General features: G+C 39.3%; 1 protein-coding gene across 1 annotated transcript in view; it reads left to right on the forward strand.

Annotated features, from left to right (window-relative positions):
• Positions 1 to 19,079, forward strand: part of itgav (integrin subunit alpha V) — a 44,871-nt gene that overhangs the window by 15,516 nt on the left and 10,276 nt on the right. Inside the window, exons 8-23 of the mRNA XM_023950649.1 lie at positions 2,134 to 2,256; positions 3,229 to 3,273; positions 3,562 to 3,605; positions 6,524 to 6,580; positions 7,616 to 7,668; positions 8,142 to 8,217; positions 9,156 to 9,285; positions 10,319 to 10,416; positions 10,749 to 10,842; positions 10,945 to 10,990; positions 14,492 to 14,599; positions 14,879 to 14,934; positions 15,016 to 15,170; positions 15,768 to 15,905; positions 16,236 to 16,303; positions 16,454 to 16,598. Coding sequence (XP_023806417.1) covers positions 2,134 to 2,256; positions 3,229 to 3,273; positions 3,562 to 3,605; positions 6,524 to 6,580; positions 7,616 to 7,668; positions 8,142 to 8,217; positions 9,156 to 9,285; positions 10,319 to 10,416; positions 10,749 to 10,842; positions 10,945 to 10,990; positions 14,492 to 14,599; positions 14,879 to 14,934; positions 15,016 to 15,170; positions 15,768 to 15,905; positions 16,236 to 16,303; positions 16,454 to 16,598 — 1,436 coding nt within the window. The remainder of the gene's footprint in view (positions 1 to 2,133; positions 2,257 to 3,228; positions 3,274 to 3,561; positions 3,606 to 6,523; positions 6,581 to 7,615; positions 7,669 to 8,141; positions 8,218 to 9,155; positions 9,286 to 10,318; positions 10,417 to 10,748; positions 10,843 to 10,944; positions 10,991 to 14,491; positions 14,600 to 14,878; positions 14,935 to 15,015; positions 15,171 to 15,767; positions 15,906 to 16,235; positions 16,304 to 16,453; positions 16,599 to 19,079) is intronic.

Raw genomic sequence — 19,079 nt, forward strand, 5'->3', positions numbered from 1 at the left:
CCATTGCATTGGAGATGTGAAATCAAGTTTTCTCCCCAGCAGTGTGAGGTTTACCATGATTTACCTCATGTTTTCCTCAACATCACAGAGGAAAACAAAGCAGAATGAGGACCCATTTTACAGCCTCTGAAGTGTGACCATCTGCTATGGCTTGAAGATTTTCTTTGGTCTAAAAATCTGCTAGATCTGCTCAAACATAAACACTATAAAACCCTCAGGCTCAACTTTCATTAAATTTACTGTAGTAATTATAAAATGTATTAAAACTTTTTGTTCAACCTCACTTTATAAGCGTTTTTTAAAATATGGATTTTGTTTTAAACTCCTGCAAGTCTCTTTTCTTTTGGCTGCTCCCCTTAAAGGTCGCCACAGTTGATCAAACTATATCCTCTGCATCCTCCACACTCATACAAACCACCCTCATGTCCTCCTTCTCCACATCCACAAACATCCTCTTTGGTCTTCCTCTAGTCCTCTCACCAGTCTCAGCATCTTTTTACCAACATCATCACTGTTCCTCCTCTCAACGTGTCCAAACCATCTCCATCTGCTTCCCTGCATTTAACTCCAAAACATCTACCATGATCTGTTCCTCTGGATTCATTCCTGATCCATCCTGGTCTCTCCCAAAGAGAACCTCAATATCTTCCTCTCTGCTACCTCCAGCGTTGCTTCCTGTCTCTGCATCAGAGTCTACAAACCAACAACATGGCTGCTCTCTTCACCTTTCCTTTCATTCTTGATGACACTCTTTGGTCACATATCCCACCTGACACCTTCCTCCACTTCCCTCAAGTCTTCCACCTTCTTCAATGTCCTTGTAACCTCGCTGTTCCTCTCAAGTTCCTTTCATTTACACACAGGCACTCTGTCTTTCTGCAGCTGACCTTCATTCCTCTCCTTTCTAGAGCAGCGCTCCAACTCTCCAAATGTTCCCCCACCTGCTCCCTTCTCTCATTGTAGATCAGAATGTCATCTGCAAACATCATGACCCATGGAGATTCCTGTCTAACCTTTTCTGTCAGTCTGTCCACTACAGCAAAAAAGAAGGAGGTCATGGTGATGCAGTCCCACCTCCACTCCTCTGTCACGCCTACAACACATCTCACCAATGTCTCAAAGTTCTCTTACATGTCCCAAACGACTCAACCATGTCCCTCCAGACTTCCTTATAAAATCCTCCTAATTAATATGCTTTTACTCTTTCCATCTTGTCTCTTGAACACACAGGAGATCCACCTTTCTTCTTTCCATCATGTCAACGATCTCTCTGCTTTTTCTGTCAAAGACCTTACATTTAAAGTTCCTACTGAAAGTTCAACATTTCTGCCTTTCCTTTTCTCTTTCTGTATAAGAGCATACATTCCGCCTCTCCTTTTTACACCAACAACAGTCCAATTTCCAAAAGTACCCTTTAGATGATTGTCTTTTTATTAAGGCTATAATCAATTCAGAAGTTCTGTTTGTGGTTTATCTGATTGAATCGGCCCCATTTCAACAATGGATTCCCTCTTGACACAACCCCCTACATAGATTTAGGACCACCACATTAAGGCACTGTATCGTGCCCCCTTGTGGTGTGTTGCATGTAGTAGTGTGTGTCACGCATCAGCTCTGTGCCTCATCTGTGGATTGCAGGTTGTCAGCACAGCACTTAAGAGTTTAATTATCAGGGGAAGCTGATGGATAAGCTGCAGACGGTGTTTGTGTATCAGCTGTGTGTTGTAATGCAGGAATGGTCTGGGTGATGGGGTGTGAACCCGACTGTATCCTGAGCTCTGAGTCAGTCTTGCATGTTTTTTTTTCTTGGTGGAGCAGCTTCTTCTGTGCTCTGTTTGCCTAATTATTGTTTCCTGTTGAGTCAACACTCACAACTGCACACTCTGAACCACAAGCACCCACACAGCTCTGCTTTTGATTACACATGTTAGCACCATGTCCCTGTGGCTCATTAAATTACGGTGTTTTTTTTCTGAGCCAGAAATGTGTTGGCATGTTAACACATTTTTGCAATGTCATGCTTTGTTGTTTCTAAAACATTTAGTGGGTTTTTGTTTGAACTGATCAACGTTCCTTTCTTCTTCACTGCCTCGGTCTTTAATGTTCTTTGATGTTCTCTTCTTTTCCACTCAGGCCAGCTGATTTCTGATGACGTCTCAGAGATTTTCACTCGTTTCAATACAGAATACTTCATCTCCTACACGAACACCCTCGCTACCAAATCAGCTGGTGCCCAGTATGACGACAGTTACCTCGGTAACCTTACATAAACACACACTGTAATTTTCACAGTTAGCATTAGCAACGGATATTTCTATACAGTTAGACGCTGATGCCGTGTGTTAATACAATGGTCTGGGTGAATACCGGTACTCTATTCTGGTTGGGTGCAGGATGTCCATTAAAAGGTGATAATGGACACCTACAAAAGACATTCCGGTCACATAGCCTGAATGTTCTGTATTATTGCACTGACCTAAACATCAGTTGGGAACTGGAAAAACAGACATTTGGAACATAGATGGACAGACCTTATTCCACAGTTTATCACAACAGGAAGACAACAGAAACAATCTCTTGTCCCTCAAGTGGCTGTATGGTGGACGTGACGGTATCATCTGCATCAATGGCAACGTGGCCTTTGATTTTGAATCGTTCGTTTTCTGTCTTGCTATTCTTATTGCTTGAAACTGAGTAAATATATGTTTATAAATAATTGTATTATTTATTAATGAAATAAATTATTTATTTGTTGATAGACAATTAATGATCAGAGTTAATAGTGGATATTGATGGCAAAAAGGCCACCACAATAAAAGGACCATACTTGTTTCTTTGAAATAATTCTTTTTTAAATTTGGTTTAAACATAAAAAAATGAGATTAAAGTAAAAATATTTGATTTAATTGTTCCTTCTTTCGTAAGTGACCATGTTATAAGTGTTAGCACCTTTGAGGTGTCCATTATCAGAAAGTAAAAGACTTTGTGGAAGCATTGCCCCCCCCACCCCTCGCGTCAGACGGTTCAGTTCTCCGCGTCGTCCATTGATTTCTGGAAATGGACAATTTCTCGCTTAAAGAAGCGTTATTGGCATTTTTGGGGATTATTGAATCCTGTGAACTCTAACTGAATGTCACTATCATGTCCAGAAACTCCACCCAGAGACCTTCGGCATTTTCAAGTCAAAGGAAAGTCACAGCTTCTGGTTAATTCCTCTGTGTTTTCCAGGATACTCTGTGGCAGTTGGTGACTTTAATGATGACGGGAAGGAAGGTAAGACAGTTTTTTTTAATTAAATGCTTCTTCTGGTTTAATAAGAATCAGTGTTATTTTCTAAACTAAAGATTGCTTCCACTTATTGCTTATTTGAGACTCAGCTTGATAAAAATGGTAAAAAATGTCAAATATGGCAATGTTCTAAATAAAAAGGACTCCTTCCTGTCTACTAGTGTTGAATTTATCTAAAACATTTTAGTTTTTGATAGATTGTTTCTTTAGCATGTAATCAAACACTTCTTCCCTGTAGAAATATTCATTGTCTGTTTTGTGTCATCTTCACAGATTATGTTACGGGTGTACCCAGAGGGGAGAAAGCTCTGGGTTATGTAAGTGTTGACTCTCATTAAACTGACCTCAGCCAGTCAGTCGATCCATCTGCACTGAGCAGCCCAACTACCGGTACTTCTGTATACTTTTGGATACAAAGAGTCCAGATTATTATTATTATTATTATTATTATTATTATTATTATTATTATTATTATTATTTTTGGTTTGTTGTTGATTTAAATTTCCACTCTAAAAGATGCTTATTTAGTTTCACCCAGTCTTTATTAAGTATCAAAGCAGATTTTCAAGGCTTTAATAAAACTATAACATTGTTGGAAACCGGAGCTTGAGCTTTGCATCATGTTGTCCATGCGCAGCTAAAATTAAAGGACACACTTTAGGGGTTCACCTTTCACTATATCCAATCAGGCATTGGCACAGCGAATCAGCTGTCACTCAGTTGCACATTTGGCAGTGATCTTTCCACCAGTAGCCCTTCCTGACACAACCATGTATTTTATCCGGGCTGGGGTCCTGCACAGCGGGATCCAGATTTGGGCTCGCTTGTGGCTACATAGTTTGGCAGTGGCATGAAGAGTCTTGCTCAAGGACCCACACTGGATTTAGCTCATCTGAGAAACTAACTGAACACTGGTTATCCATGTACCAGTCCTGCAAACTGAGCCATCCGGCTGCTTAAAGGATGCACTTTACAGCTATTCTAAATTTTTATGCAAATTACATTTTTCTATGATTTTTCTAAATCCTCAATGCAAATGACAGTCAGCATCATTTTCAAGCCACTAACGTTTTGAGTATATATTAAATGTTGCACCACGGACAGACTTAGATTCTTTTGTCCCACAAGCCATCAGACTTTGCAACACACTGTCTCAGCACCAGAGAGCTTTTACTTTTTTTTTGTGATCAGACTGAAATGTTCTTGGAAACTTGATTTTAGGTCATTGTTCTTATTTGCTTTGTATCTTTTTATCTACCATACTTATTGTGTATTTATTTGTTTTAGGAATGATTGTGTTTTTTAAGTGTGAGCAGTTAGCCACTTGAAATTTCCTTTGGGATTAATAAAGTCTGGGCTGGTCTGGTCCGGGTTATTTTCTGCATTAGGAGGTCATATTTACTGAAATCAAGTTATTTTATTAAAAAACATCTTAATAGACCAAGTTCCATTTGAACATAGGCTCCTTATTCTGTAGCAGCTTACAATTCTTCCATCCATTGAATTTGTGAGTTTTTGGAGAGTTTCTGCTTACATTTCTTTGCAGGATGTCAGTGTAGGATGGGGGCCACACCATCAGTTTATCTCTTTTAATGCCCATAGCAGCCAGTGATGCAGAGATATTCCTTGCAGCATGAGATGGTGTATTGTCATTCATGAAGATGATTTTGTTACGGAAAGCATAATTCCTCTTTTTGTAACACACAAACAAGTGGTCAGTCAGTCATGCTTTTCAGCAGCAGAGACCCTATTTCTTTCCCATATTGCTTGAAATGTTGGTCTGCTTAATAATGTGGAACATTTTTCTTTAGCAGTTTTTCTTTAGTTGAACTCACCTGCCAAACGAATTATCACATGTTTGAGATTGATGCCAGTGATCCAAAGAGCTCAGATACACAATATAATTCATGGGTGTAATTGAAAAACAAATAATTTGATCTTTTTGACACTTAATTACAATTAGCATAATAACTTGGAACGCAGTGCAGGAGGAAATAAATCACTTTGACTTTTGTTTGCTGTGTAATATTGACGTATTTAATCGTTTTTGCCATATTTTAGAATCAGATTTTGCTTGTAAGTCAGTGATACTATAACTCAGATGCACATCTGTTGGCATAACGAAGCATTTTGTGACGACAGGCAGCAACAACTGTGATGGCTTCTCTTACAATTAGCTATAGACACTTATATTTAGGTATATAGCTCCGGTATTTGAAAATAGTGTCTTAAGAAGGAGTGTATTGTGACAAAAAATAGTTTTACATCTTTAAAATAAGTTTATTTAAACACTTTTCCTTTTATATATTTTAAGCACTACAACAATCCGACGATACGTAATGACCTGAAACTGTTTTGGGAAGGCATTGATATCAGATGAAAAGTCATGAACCGGATAATGATAAATCATGTAATAAAATGGTTTCGGTAGAATTCTATAAGTTTACTTCCTTCCACTCCCTTTCAAGCAACCTTTGATTTAATATCTAATTATCCCAAGTTTGACATGTCTGTGAATGAATGTATTATTGCTTATTGTATTGTTTTGTGCATTATTCCTTGATTGCTTGAAAAAAACATTTCAAATCAAAAATCAAATCAAAAACAATCCAACTATTCTTATTTTTGAACCATAATTGTCTTATAGTGAGAGTTGAATTACACCTTTTAAAGATAGAGTTGTCTTAAAAATGATTTGTTTTAAACAGGGACATTACAGTGTCAGGGATATTACAGTATAATGTAGAAAAATGCAAATAAGATCATAGCCTTTTAGGCGAATCTCCATCTTTAGTCCCCATAGACAGGTTGATGGTCCCTGAGTAAAAAGACAAGTTAAATCAACAAAGAAAGGAGAATAGAAAGATACAGAAACAACACAGACGGGGTTGTCAATAGAAAAACAGAAACGTAAATTCATTTACATAAAAGAAACAACTTCAGAAAAAGTAGACAAAGAATAAAAAATGAATCAAAACTGCCACCAGGTGTGTGGTGGCAATTTTTTGTTTGTCTAAAAGCCATGATTTTATCTGTTTGCTGAATGAGCTCAGAGTCGTCAGTTGTCATATTGTGGTGGGAATTGAGTTCCAGGTGCGAGATCCTCTGTGGGAGAATACAGCCTAACTCAAGGTGCCCTTCCAGTCCAACCTTAATGTGCAGAAAACCGATTCATTTAAGGACAGCTATGCACTATCAAATTAGCTCATCTTTTCTGTTGTGTTGGATATTTCAGGTGAATATCTTCAATGGTCAGAACATGGCGTCCATGATCAACTTCACAGGTTCACAGGTGAGCTGCAGAACTGCAGGAAAGGTTTATAACCACTACTACATCTTTTAACCCTTTAACACTGGGGCTTTAGCTACAGTGTTGACGTTCTTTGAAGTACCATCAACCGTTTGCACAATTAACCCAATTCCAATGGATTCTGAAGCTGAGAAAAGTGGCGCAAGTAAATGGTCAAAGAGTTGTGGTACTTCAACGAGTGTGTGTTATCTTGGTGTCGTTGCTGACATCTCCAGTGTCAAAGAGTTAACAGACTCTGAACAGACTCCTAACAGCTAAAAGATACAGGAAATGGGCTGGGCTTGAATACCTGGTGTTATTTAAAGCTTTTTTACAGCCTTTCTCATCTGCCTGCTTTCTCATAAATAAAAAAATAAGATGAAAATTGCATTTCTGGGTACTTCTTTATTCAAATTGTTGTGAATAGGGAGCAGACAAAAAATGCTGTTTAAAAAAGCTTGTAGCCCACCCACAACTCAGAGGTGAAATTCTAATGAACTCCTGCCGCTCTGCAGAAATTGTCCTAGAAACAAAGGTTTTTTGATTTTATCCAAAATTGGCCTAATCATAATTCTTAGTAATTAATAGTTAAAGACCACTGGGAACACTTTTACAACAAATTAAAAGATGATTGGGGTGGGTTTTTAACAGCACCGAATAACTCTGACAGAAGAGTTGTGAGGGTAATGGGAATTCCTCTGAGGCTCTGAACCTAACAGCCTGTTTATCTCTGTGAAGATCCTGTAAACATTCCAGTCCTTCTCACTACCTCTTAACTTTTTCATTCATTTTGAAATTCTTCACTGATGCAAAGTCTGATTGTGGGTTTGAATCCATCGTAGGTGTGTCTTCGAACTGCATTATTTGTCTTCACTCTATTCTTTGTGAAAGTAACTTTATATTTATAGAAATCCTTTTAGTCTCACTAATCTCGCTCATCTACATATTCTTGGTTCATCTACAGTTGAATCTGACCTTCATAAACTTTGACTGTCATTTGTAAAAGTCTCTGTTGTGTCTCTGTTCTTGGTCTCGTAGATGGCTGCTTACTTTGGACACTCTGTGGCAGCGTCAGATCTTAATAATGACGGGTAAGTGTGTTTCTGTCTGTTGGTACTTCCTGTTGCTGAGTGCCTAGGCTACTTGAATCTGAGGGACATGAGAAGTTCTTGAACCTTTATGGCCTCAGGAAATGATTTATACTGTGCAAACGTTCTCATGCGGCCGTTCAGCCTCCTATATACTTTAAAGGTCTTTAAGTGAAACCAGATTCACCTTCTGAGGATGTTCTTTGGTGACACCATAAGTGTGAGCTGCTTAAAGGTCTTTATTACAGAGGAAGTGGTTCAATTTTCGACGTTTAAATGTTGTCTTCTTGAAAACAGACAATCATCTGTCTGTTTTTCTGTTTATTTGAGGAGTTTTCAGGTACATCGTTTCTTTGGATACACTCACTTCCCCTCACAATTCAGATTCAGTAGTTGTAATCTATGGTGATTCAAAATGGACTGCATTTTTAATCCTTGGATGGTTCATGTCTTTTGTCCTCCTTTTGTCTTATCAGTTTGATGGACTTGATGATTGGAGCTCCTCTTTTCATGGACAGAGGCTCAGATGGAAACCTTAGGGAGGTGGGACAGGTGAGATGCTGATTTATGAAGCACATATGTAGCAGAGATCAGTGTCATGTTTACATTTAGGTATAAAATCAAGTGTTTCTTGCCATTGTGGATTCTTAATGTTTAATTCTTCTGGAAACGTTCCAGGTGTTTACGAATGAGTTTTAGGGCCAGTTTACAAACAAAAACTTTTCATTTTTAAAGACGTAAATTTAGGAGAAAAAGGAGATAACTGTTAAATCACGTAAATAAAGTTAAAGAGAAAAAAATTCATGAATTAAAAAGAAAAAACACCAAAATTGTTTGTTTATCGGAGTCTTGCTTAAAGATGAAAGATGTGGAGCTTTTTGTGAAGCTTTATTTCCAGATATGGTTTTAAAAACAAAGAAATTCTGAACCTTTTGGTGACTCAAAATCAAATTATTGTTAGTGTTGCCGGCTTTCCAGGGTTCGCTGTTGGTAAAGCGGAGTTTCATATGTAAAATAAAGAGCTCAGTGACATATATGGGTGTAGATGACCACTACTTTATTCAGCCCTGTTTATTTAAATACCCAGAAGTCCATTTGTCACCTTGCCAAAAAGTGCGCCTCCTCAGAAGGGAAGCGTCACACCGATTTTAAGATCTTGTCTTTGGTGGAGGGAGAAGGGTTGAAGTGGACAGCTGCAGGGAGACCGATGGCTTCATCAGGGGGTCATAAAAATGTATAAGTTCAAATCTCGTAAATTTTCTTTTTAGATTTTATTTATTTATTTATTTTTGGTGGCCCTAAAACGCCGTCTTACATGTTTGATGCAGAAATAGGAATCTCAAAAATAAACTGATGAGGAAGAGGAAAAAACTAGATCAGTGCAGGTTTTGAGGTCAGAAGAGAATTTCTGAAACAATTTAATCGTTAAAACACGTGAAGAGAAAAAAGTTGGTGCAGCTCTGTAGAAGTGTGTATTGTGTCCTCTTCAGGTGTCTGTGTACCTGGGAAAAGGTGGGTTTTCCTTCCGCCCTGCCCAGATGCTGACCGGAGTGGAGGTTTATGCCCGATACGGTTCTGCCATCGCAGCGCTAGGTGATCTGAACAGAGATGGATACAACGGTGAGCCAAACTTCCACTTGTTTGCACTTCCACGAGCTTTGGCTAAAAACATCATAATCATAACTAAAAGACCACTAGGAACAATTTTAAATAGATCAATAGATGATCGGAGTTAGACTTTAACAGGCTGCACCAAATACAAATACACAACAAGCTCTACTAGTTCCTATTTAATAATCACTATATTTAATGAATCAAATCTAACTTAAGTGTGTCTTTTATTCTTTTTTTTTAATCATTTCAATAATTCTGTAATGAGTTTGATAAATCTGTGATTTTTTTTTTTTTTTTTTTTTGCTGTCTAATTCATTCGTTTAAAATCCATTAATATGAATGGTGATGATTATTTAACAATATGAGCTTTTCAGTGATCATCGTCCAAATGTTCATCCGTGAAATGATTGGAATTCAGCATTGTTTACGTATTTTTTTCTCATTTTGCAAATATGATTCTATAAAACTGGTGTTACTGCCAGCGCCAGCGCTGTTTCTGTCAAAACACATTTTAGTGATTTATTTTCAGTTGGTGCTTCACAAACATATTCAGCAGAACAGGAAAAACAGGAAGAAAATCCTTCTCCTCCTTTATTCTGGAATCCTTCCAAACTCAGAAAACACTGGAGGGCCAATAAAGCAATATTCAGTTATCGATCCATCATCACTACTTTATTATTCCTGATTAGTATCAGGAAGGCTGCTGGAGCCAATCCCAGCTGTCTGTGGGGACAGATCAGAGGCTCATTCAGAAAGATTTGACAGTACAAGGATATTTGTTTAAGTGCAATTGTTTAATTGAGAAAAAAAAACTGCAAATTATCTGCACACCTTCAGATGTGTGTAATTGTACTTTACAGCCTATAATCATCAAGAACTCCTAAACAAATGATGATATGATTCAAAAAACAAAAGCTTTTATCATGGATTTTGGATAAAAAATGGTAAAGTTGATTGTCTGTCATGAGTGGCAGACACCTGTGGAGCAACACCTCCACCCCTCCTTCTGTCATGTGTAATGTTGCTGTATCCCCTCCAGATGTGGCCATCTCTGCTCCTTACGGAGGCACCGACCGCTACGGCCTGGTCTACATCCATAACGGCCGCTCTGAGGGGCCCAACCCATCACCATCCCAGGTAAACTCTGCCTTCACTTCCACATCTTTGCTCCCTTTTTTACTTCTGTTCAAATGTGGTGCAAGGAGACTGTTTTATAACTTGGACGCTCTGCTAAGAAAGTGATTGATCACCCTAATGGATTAACATTTTCTGCTTAAGCAATTATCCTCTAAACCTCCATCTGGACAGAATTGATGTAAAAGACAATTTTCAGTTTCATTTTTTGTCATGGTGGACTGTCTGTTTGTGACTAAACCACTTCCTCCTTAAATCCTCCCACAATATAAAAAAGCTGACAGAAAATAAAAAGGTAAAAACAGAAAATTCTTCATTTTTACTTTGTTTCTTAGGTTCTGCAGGGCAAATGGGCGTCCAGCTACATGCCTGCAAGCTTTGGATACTCCATGACGGGAAATACTGACATAGACCAGAATGGGTATCCAGGTACACGCCCTCAGCATGCATTCAGGATTAGTATGAAGAGGCCCTGCAGGGAGCCGGTGAAGTGCTGCTGTGAAAACACTGAGTAATGTTTGTATCCTGCAGATTTAATTGTTGGTGTGTTTGGAGCAGACAAGGCCATTTTATACAGGTAATCAGTTCAATCCTACATGCTGCGTTTGAGTGTGTGTGGTATGCGTATGCAGGGCACACGTGTGTGATGTTGCTGACTGGAGCTGAAGAGCTTAACAAGCGAGGCCACCTGTGATATCAAAGAGCTGCTGGCTGTCATTCATTCTGCTCCTACGGGACTCACACATGCTGGTAGAACACGTGACCTGTTCAGAGCAGATGAGCCTTCTGGGTATGGTCCTACTGAGGGTTAAACTCATATTGACTGTCTGCATCCACCCCAAAAAAACACTCCTTTAAATCTAAACTTGAAAGATTGCATCACGTATGAGACAGCTCCACTTCTTGAAATCCTTTCTGTTAAAAAAAATACTAAAGTAGGATGTAACACATTCACTTTTTTTTTTTGGAATGCATCAAATTTAAGACAACTTAGAAATATACTTAAAAATATGCATCTGTCAAACATCAGTTACTCACAGTGGTGGAGGGTGTGTAAAGGTCTAAAAATGTAATCAGAAGGGAAACATGCTGAAAGAAATGATTATTCAGCAGAATTTTGATTTAATAAAGCAAAACATGCATTAGAAACAAATTCCACTTACCGGTATTTATTTTGAACAATAGATTTTGTCAGAATCAGTCTAAATGTATTGGTACTAGTAAAAAAATAATATTATTGCTGTAAATGTAATGTAATATATATAGAATAGAATAGAATAGAATAGAATCTGTCCAAGAGCTCCTTCCTGCAGCGAGGGGCCACAGTCTTTGACTGAAGGAGCTCCTCACTTCTCCCATGATCTTGTGCAGATGATGATGATGAGGAGGAGGATTATCAATGATGGATTCCAGTTTCCGTAACATCCTCCTCTCACCCCAATCACAGACTCTAGGGGACATTCCAGAACGAAGCCGGATCTCCATACCAGTTTGTTCATCCTCTTCCTGTCTGAGCATCCACCCCCTTCCACCCCCACCGGCTTTCTCTGTAGGAGAGGCCAGATGCAATAACGCCATCATAAAAAAACTCTTTTAGAGTCCTGCAAACTCTGAAGGCCCCAGTCTCCTCTGCCTCACCTGCGATTTCTGGTCGCTTCTCTGGCGGCATTTTGTTTTTGCCGAGCAGCAACAGTTGATCGCGTAAACGATGCACTTGCAGACGCTTAAGACCCAGAAATGGTGGAAAACAGTCCAAAAAGGAGTAGCAGGCACGCCACCAGATTTACTATATGTAAAAAAAAAATGTCATGTCCGTTGAAATAGTTGTGGGTCTTTCATGCTTCCAAATGGTTCTCACATCAGCATCTTCAGCCACATGTGAAGTGAGAAACGAACAAAGAAAAGAGAAGCTCTACATGAGTCATCTGTAAGCCCCTTCATCCACCAGAAGAAGGGATTTAAATTCCATACAGACTCATAGCCGACGGATTAAAGACGACGTAATGCATCTGCAATCATGAATGCCCTCATCTGTCTCTGATTTCCATCAATACCAATTTTAACAAATTGAACTAATAAATTAAGAAATAATTCAGGAACTAACAAATTAATTAGCTGTTTTTCAAAGAACTTTATCTGTTACAAGTAAAGATGTCTGGTCAGTTTTTGCCTCGTTTCCACTGAGTGGTCCTGTCCGGTTTAGAACGGTCCAGGCAATTCAGGTGAGTGTTTCCACTCAAAGTTGGATCGTCACGGCGCATGCGGGGTGGAGACCGATTGCGCAGCTTTGCATCATAGTAGTGCGATCACAGCAAAAGCTAAGATATCAACAACTACAGTGGAGCTCATCCAGTTTTTCTTTTTTTGTTGCTTGGCTTTTGGTTCTCCCTACATACAAAGCATTTAATGTTGTTTGAAAGAAGATTGCGAAGAGGAATACAGGCAAAAACATGGACGATAGTTTGCCACTTTCTATTGTTGTATCGACCTTCTGCCAATCAACAGGTTTTATCGTGTGACAACAGCAGCTCTGCCTCAACTCGTCCATTTCATTTTTCTATGGAATGGACCATACAACCAACAGAGGCCCAAAAATGGTTCAATCCGGCTTAATGGGTCCTTTTTATAATGGAAACGCTCAAGATGCCATGCTGGTCTGGACTGGATCGTGCCGCTCAGTGGAAGCATTTGAGTCCACTTTTCTGTTATAGACTGGGTGTTATTTTTTTCTGTGTGCATCTCCATTCACATAATTTTAAAACTAAGATTTTTCTGATTTTGAAAGATTTTAAATACCAAAAAAAATTTTTTGGCCCAAATCCTCTATACACAGTTTGCCTGTTTTTACTGCTTGATCCAAATCTGACGTGACATACTGTGTACAAAGATGTTAAACGGATATGTCAAAATATCTGCGTCTGATTTCCATTATTTTGTTGTTTTATTGCAGTTGGATTACTCCATCTGAATGATGGGGTTCTTGTTTTCAAACGGCAAAAGTTTTCCAGTCATCCATTTATTTTTTACACAATGTGTCCCTTTCGGGGTCACAAGGTTGCCAGAGCCTAACCTGGCTACTGTTGGGTGGAGGTGGGGTTCACCCTGAACAGGTCGCAAGTCTGTCGCAGGGCACACAATAACACACCCATACACACTCACAGTCACTCCAAGGGGCAATTTAGAGTAATCAGTCAACCCATGAGGCATGTTTTTGGACTGTAAGAAGAAGGAACCCACATATGCATGAGGAGAACATGAAAACTCTACATCCAACTGGAATTTGAATCAGGGCCTTCTCACTGAGGCCAAAGCATTAACCACTGTGTCACACTGCAGCCCAGCAAACATGTTAATAGGTTAAATATTGCATCACTAAAGCTGAAGAAAACACCTGAGTCTGCAGCATTGCCATAGTGGTGGTTTTCCTCTCCAACCAAATCAATCAATCAATCAATCAAAACTTTATTTGTAAAGCACTTTAACATCCACTAGAGATCCAAAGTGCTGCACAGGTAGGATAAAATACAATTACAAGTAGAGATAATGAAATATAACAGTGTGAGATAAATGCATTTAGACATTAAAGAAAAACACAATTAGAAACAACAGACTTCAAAAGTTTGAACTCAAATAGAACGGGTAAATGATCAGAAATTCCGAAATCATGACCCTCTTTAACCTCTGCATATAAACCAAGATCTAAAATCAAGTCCAGTGTGTGTCTTTTCACATGAGTTAAAGGATGCACTAACTGGTTCAAGTTAAAAGAACAAATCAATTCCATAAATTCTTTTGTTAGAGGCTTGGACTCACAACACACATGAATGTTAAAATCACCAACAATTAAAATACGATCATATTCTAAAACAATCATTGAGAGAAGATCTCCAAAGTCATGCAGGAAGTCATTGTTAAATTTAGGTGGCCGATAAATCCCAACACAGAGGACTGGAGATCCAAATGTTTTTTCTGGAACTTAAATGTTGTGTGAAAGCGTGTATGTCCTTGGTTGTACGGCACCAGACATGTTTCAGTGTATGTGAGTACTGTGTGTCTGACCCGTGACTGTGTGTGTCAGAGCCCGTCCGGTCATCAGCGTCAACGCCACATTGGACATCACTCCACAGATCCTGAACCCCAAGGAGAAGGCCTGCACTCACCCCGTCACCAACACACCAGTGTCATGGTGAGCTCAGCTTTCACATTTTACTGTTCTTTATGGTGGTTATCACAGTGTTTTTAAATACCGGTAGAGACAAAAAGTTCAGTGTTTATGTTCAGTGCAGAGGCATCTGATTTGTTTCTGTAGAAATAGATGTGTATTTTTCTTTACTAATTTAAACAGATCCTTGATGTTTGAATAAGCATAATACATTAATTGTTACTAGTGCTTTTGCTTCCCATTTTTTACAAAAGATAAAAATAAAATCATCTAATTTCTGGAGTTGACTCTGTCCCTCTTCAGTTTTAAGGTGAAGTACTGCCTGAAGGCCAGCGGCTACAGAGCTCCAGACAGCATGAGTACGTAAAGCACCAACATGGAGTGGTGCACTTTTGAGCCTCTTTCATGTTCCAGTCTTTGTTCTGTCATTGCTTGCCCAGCTATCCACCTTGACCTCCTGCTGGACCGCCTGAAGCAAAAAGAGGCTACGAAGCGCGTTCGCTTCCTGCACAGTCAGGCCTTCCAGTACTCCAAGAACATGACTGTGAGCAGCAACAAAGTCCCATCCTGCGAGGAGCTGGAAGTCTTCTTGAAGGTGAGATCCATTAAGAGAAACGATTAAAAGACAAAGAAAGCCCCTATACTCACAAAGAACTTCCATAGTTCTGCAGTAGAACAATTCATCTCAACTGAAATCTGCAAACTTTTTCACAATGTTTAAATGTGCTGAAATGTATGGTTTCATCAGTATCTACAACATTTAAAGCACCAAACTATGTTTCTCTTTTCCATTAACTTTTCCATACTGCTGGTTTTAAAGATGCACTGATTCCTGTTTATCACAGGGATTGCGCTCTATTTAAAACCGTCTACTAGTTAAAGGCTATAGAACATTTCTGTATCAAAGAAGCAACAAACCTTCTGCTCAATCCGTCTACCTGAAGCTCCACAGTCTGCCTATAAAATAGAAAATAACTCATTTCTTCTCATTGTCTCTATAATTTAAATGAATTCATTTTTCTGTAAAAATCATAAAATACCTTATGTGATACAAGTTTATGTGTGTTATAATCATTTACAAACAAAACCAAACAATCCTTGTATTTTTAGAGAAGATCTTTTCAACACAGTCAGGTCAACCTTTCAGGAAAAAGCACATCAAAGCCTCACTGTGTTCTTTCTTCTGCTTCAGGATGAACAGGAGTTTCGGGATAAGATCACTCCCATCTCCGTTGCCATGGAATACAATTTGGACTACCAGCCTGCTGTAGACCAGAGCAAACTGCTGCCCATCCTGGATGCATCCACGCCCAACAACGTCACAAAGCAGGTTGGTTCTGGAAGACCTGGGGTGTTGATAAGGACGTTGAGTAGGATGTCAATTGTGGCTTATGAGGCCTGAGAGTTTTGAGCTCTAAACTGTTGCAGCTGTGGGTTAGAATCCGAATCAGAAGTACTTTATTGATCCCACATGTGGGAAATTTGTGTGTTACAGTAGCACCATTGTAATCATAAAAGAAAATAGAATCATGTAAAAACAAAATAATTGTTCAAAAAAATAAGGTAGTATAATAATTTTATTGTAATCCGTTTTTGTTTGTTGTTATTTGAAGTTTTTCTATTTGTTCCTTCATTTTTTGTTGTTTCTTGCCTTAATTAGGCTCATATCTTGCTGGACTGTGGAGATGACAACATTTGCAAACCTAACCTCACCCTGTCAGTAAAAAGGTAGGAAATGCCATCATAGTTTCCATTCAACAATAACAGGAGTAATTCTAGGTGTTAAAAAAGATTCTGATGACAACATATCTCCACGCAACATTTCTCTAGTACCAGCTCTTTGTATGCACCTCTTTGCTGTTTTCTGATTGGCTGCAGTGACCGTGAGGAGATCTACATCGGGGATGATAACACTCTCACTCTGGAGGTCGTGGCTGAAAATCACGGGGAGGGAGCCTACGAAGCCGAGCTTCACGTCTTCCCACCGCAGCAGGCCGACTTCATCGAGGTGGTCCGCAGTCAGGTAACATCCGATTCAGGCGCTGCAGGTTCTTATTCCATTCAGAACAAAGTTTGAAAATCTGCCACAACCCAGGCATAGTAGTGAAAGTCTATAGAGAAGTAATGGAACTAGAATAAATGTGTTTCAGTTAACTGACAGCTTCATTTTCCGGCTGTTTGGAGATGCTTCTCGCTGTGGAGAGCTACAAGAGAGAGGGACAGAGTTTCACTGTAATGACAGACATTGTGTTTGAAAATCCAGTAAAAAAAAAAAATCTGTTTACAATTGGTAAAATTTGTTAAATTTGTTGTTGAATTTTTTTCAGGCAGAATAACAGAACTTAGCAGCTGCTTAAATACCACTACAGTCATCTTTTGATCTATTGTAAAAGTTTTCCCCGTGGTCTTTTAATCATGATTATGCTGTTTTTAGCCCAAATAATAAGTGTTGTTTTCTGGGACATAGATTCTGCAGACCGGCAGTAGTTTTTTTAGAAATTAGCCTTTGAGTTGTAAGTTGGGACCGCTTGTGCAGAAGTAAGCCTCTGCTCATTTCCCATGATTCATTTGTTTACGTGATCTTTCGCTAGTTTACAGCCCGTAATGACCCCAACCGTGCAACAAAAATGTATAGCAAAATCAGAGCTATCCAGCCGTACAGTTCTGTTCCAGATCCCAGCTCAAACAAGGAAAACAAAGACGGACATGAATCTATTTGTCTGCAAGCAGATGATCAGAAAGGAGCGGAGCAGGGAGCTTGTAGACCACCCATTGTAGTTTGTACGTCACAACTACAAGCTTTTTCCAAAATCATTTTGTCTGCTCCTGATTCAGCATAGTTTAAAATAAAGAAATACACGAAACACCATTTTGTTCTCAAATTTCGTTTGTATATGTCCTCCATCATGAGAAATGGGTGTGTTTAACATGAAAACTGCTGTTTGATGAGTCCAAATCTACTCTGTTCTGTCGCGGTGGGCTTAATAGGATCTCATTGAGCCTGTAATGTCTGCTGGCGGTGGCAGTATAATGGTGTGTTTAGAGCTGTGACGGTGTGGGATTTTTGATCACCGCGGTGATGAACCAGCAGGGGGCGCGGTATCGGGGTTAACTGCAGCCCCCCCAAAAAAAAAACAAAAAAAAAAAACACACAAAATCCCCCCGCGGCTGCATCGGAAATAAATACAATAACAACGTACTATTCTTTATTAACAAATGACAGTAACAACTAACTACTACTTATCTAACTAATGAACTAACTATGTGGGTGTTGTAGAATGACTATGTGTGTGTGTGAGCGCCCTGCGTCATGTGTAAGACTGGGAGGAAGGAGTGCACACAAGTGTCTTAGGGGTTCGTGTTGATTCTTCTGCAGCTGACCGCTCTCGAGCTGCGCGCGAGCCTTCACCTGTGCTCTCTGGTACAGACATCTTCTCAGAATTTTATATATTGCCCAGTAATAAACAAGACTGCAGACACTTTGTCACCTTTCCGGTAGCCATGAAGCCTGACACCCATGAAGAACGCGGGGCAGGAGGCTCCTTTTTTTTTATACGGACATGTAACGTTGCGCTGCGCAAAATAGTTCCCAAACAATCATATATTATATTATATTAAATTCATCGAACTCTAACAGTGCGCGTTCATGTTTGGTGTTACAGAGTGAAGGAGAAAAGTAATTCACCCCCCCCCCCCCCAACACAAAATCCTCCGGTGGGCGGCCGTGTCGCACACTCAAGAACGCACGCAGCTTGTAATGGAAATGAATACAATGGAAATTAATCATTAGAACGCAGTAAATTTGTCGTATTTCCTCAGAAACTTCTTTTGTAGAAGAGGATGTGTGCGTGTTTCTGAAACCGCACAAGTGTCTGTGTGAGAAGAGGCAGTGACAGCTGCGCGCTGCGCAGGCGGGTGCGGGGAGTGAAGGAGAAGAGTGATAAAAAGTTTTCCCCCAGAAACCCTTGAAGTCTGAACACAGGACTAGCAGAAAAAGCAAATTATCAGCAAAGATGAATGTGTTTAATGTGTTTAATGTGTTTATTATAGTTCCAATCACGCACCATATGCTGAACTTTCACACAAAAAAAAACTTTCCAAAAAAAAAAGTGCAGTGATGTGGTTATCGTCACAGCCCTAGGTGTGCGTTTCCCTTAATTGCTCAGGTTCAAGTCCATTAAAAGTATAATAAAAAGCTTAAATACATAGATGACTAAAATGTACTTAACATACTTGGGGGGTTTATTTGCACTGCAGATAACCTTCTGCATGACAGATGAAGGACGACACAGACTTGAGTTTTTATTCAGTACGGACAAAACCTCTTGCTGCAGACTGATGCACATCTTCAACAGGAGACTTTGGACAGAAATGAATGCAACCTTGTCAGGCTTATGTGCTAACAAAGATTGAAATGATCCAACAAAATGTTGAGTTTGTGGTACAAAAAGGTTTTTATCTGTCAATTAGAATGAAAAAGTGCAGTGAAGCTAGAAACAATTTC

This window comes from Oryzias latipes, chromosome 21 (assembly GCF_002234675.1).
Source record: "Oryzias latipes chromosome 21, ASM223467v1".
In the NCBI taxonomy this organism is placed as follows: Eukaryota; Metazoa; Chordata; class Actinopteri; order Beloniformes; family Adrianichthyidae; genus Oryzias; species Oryzias latipes.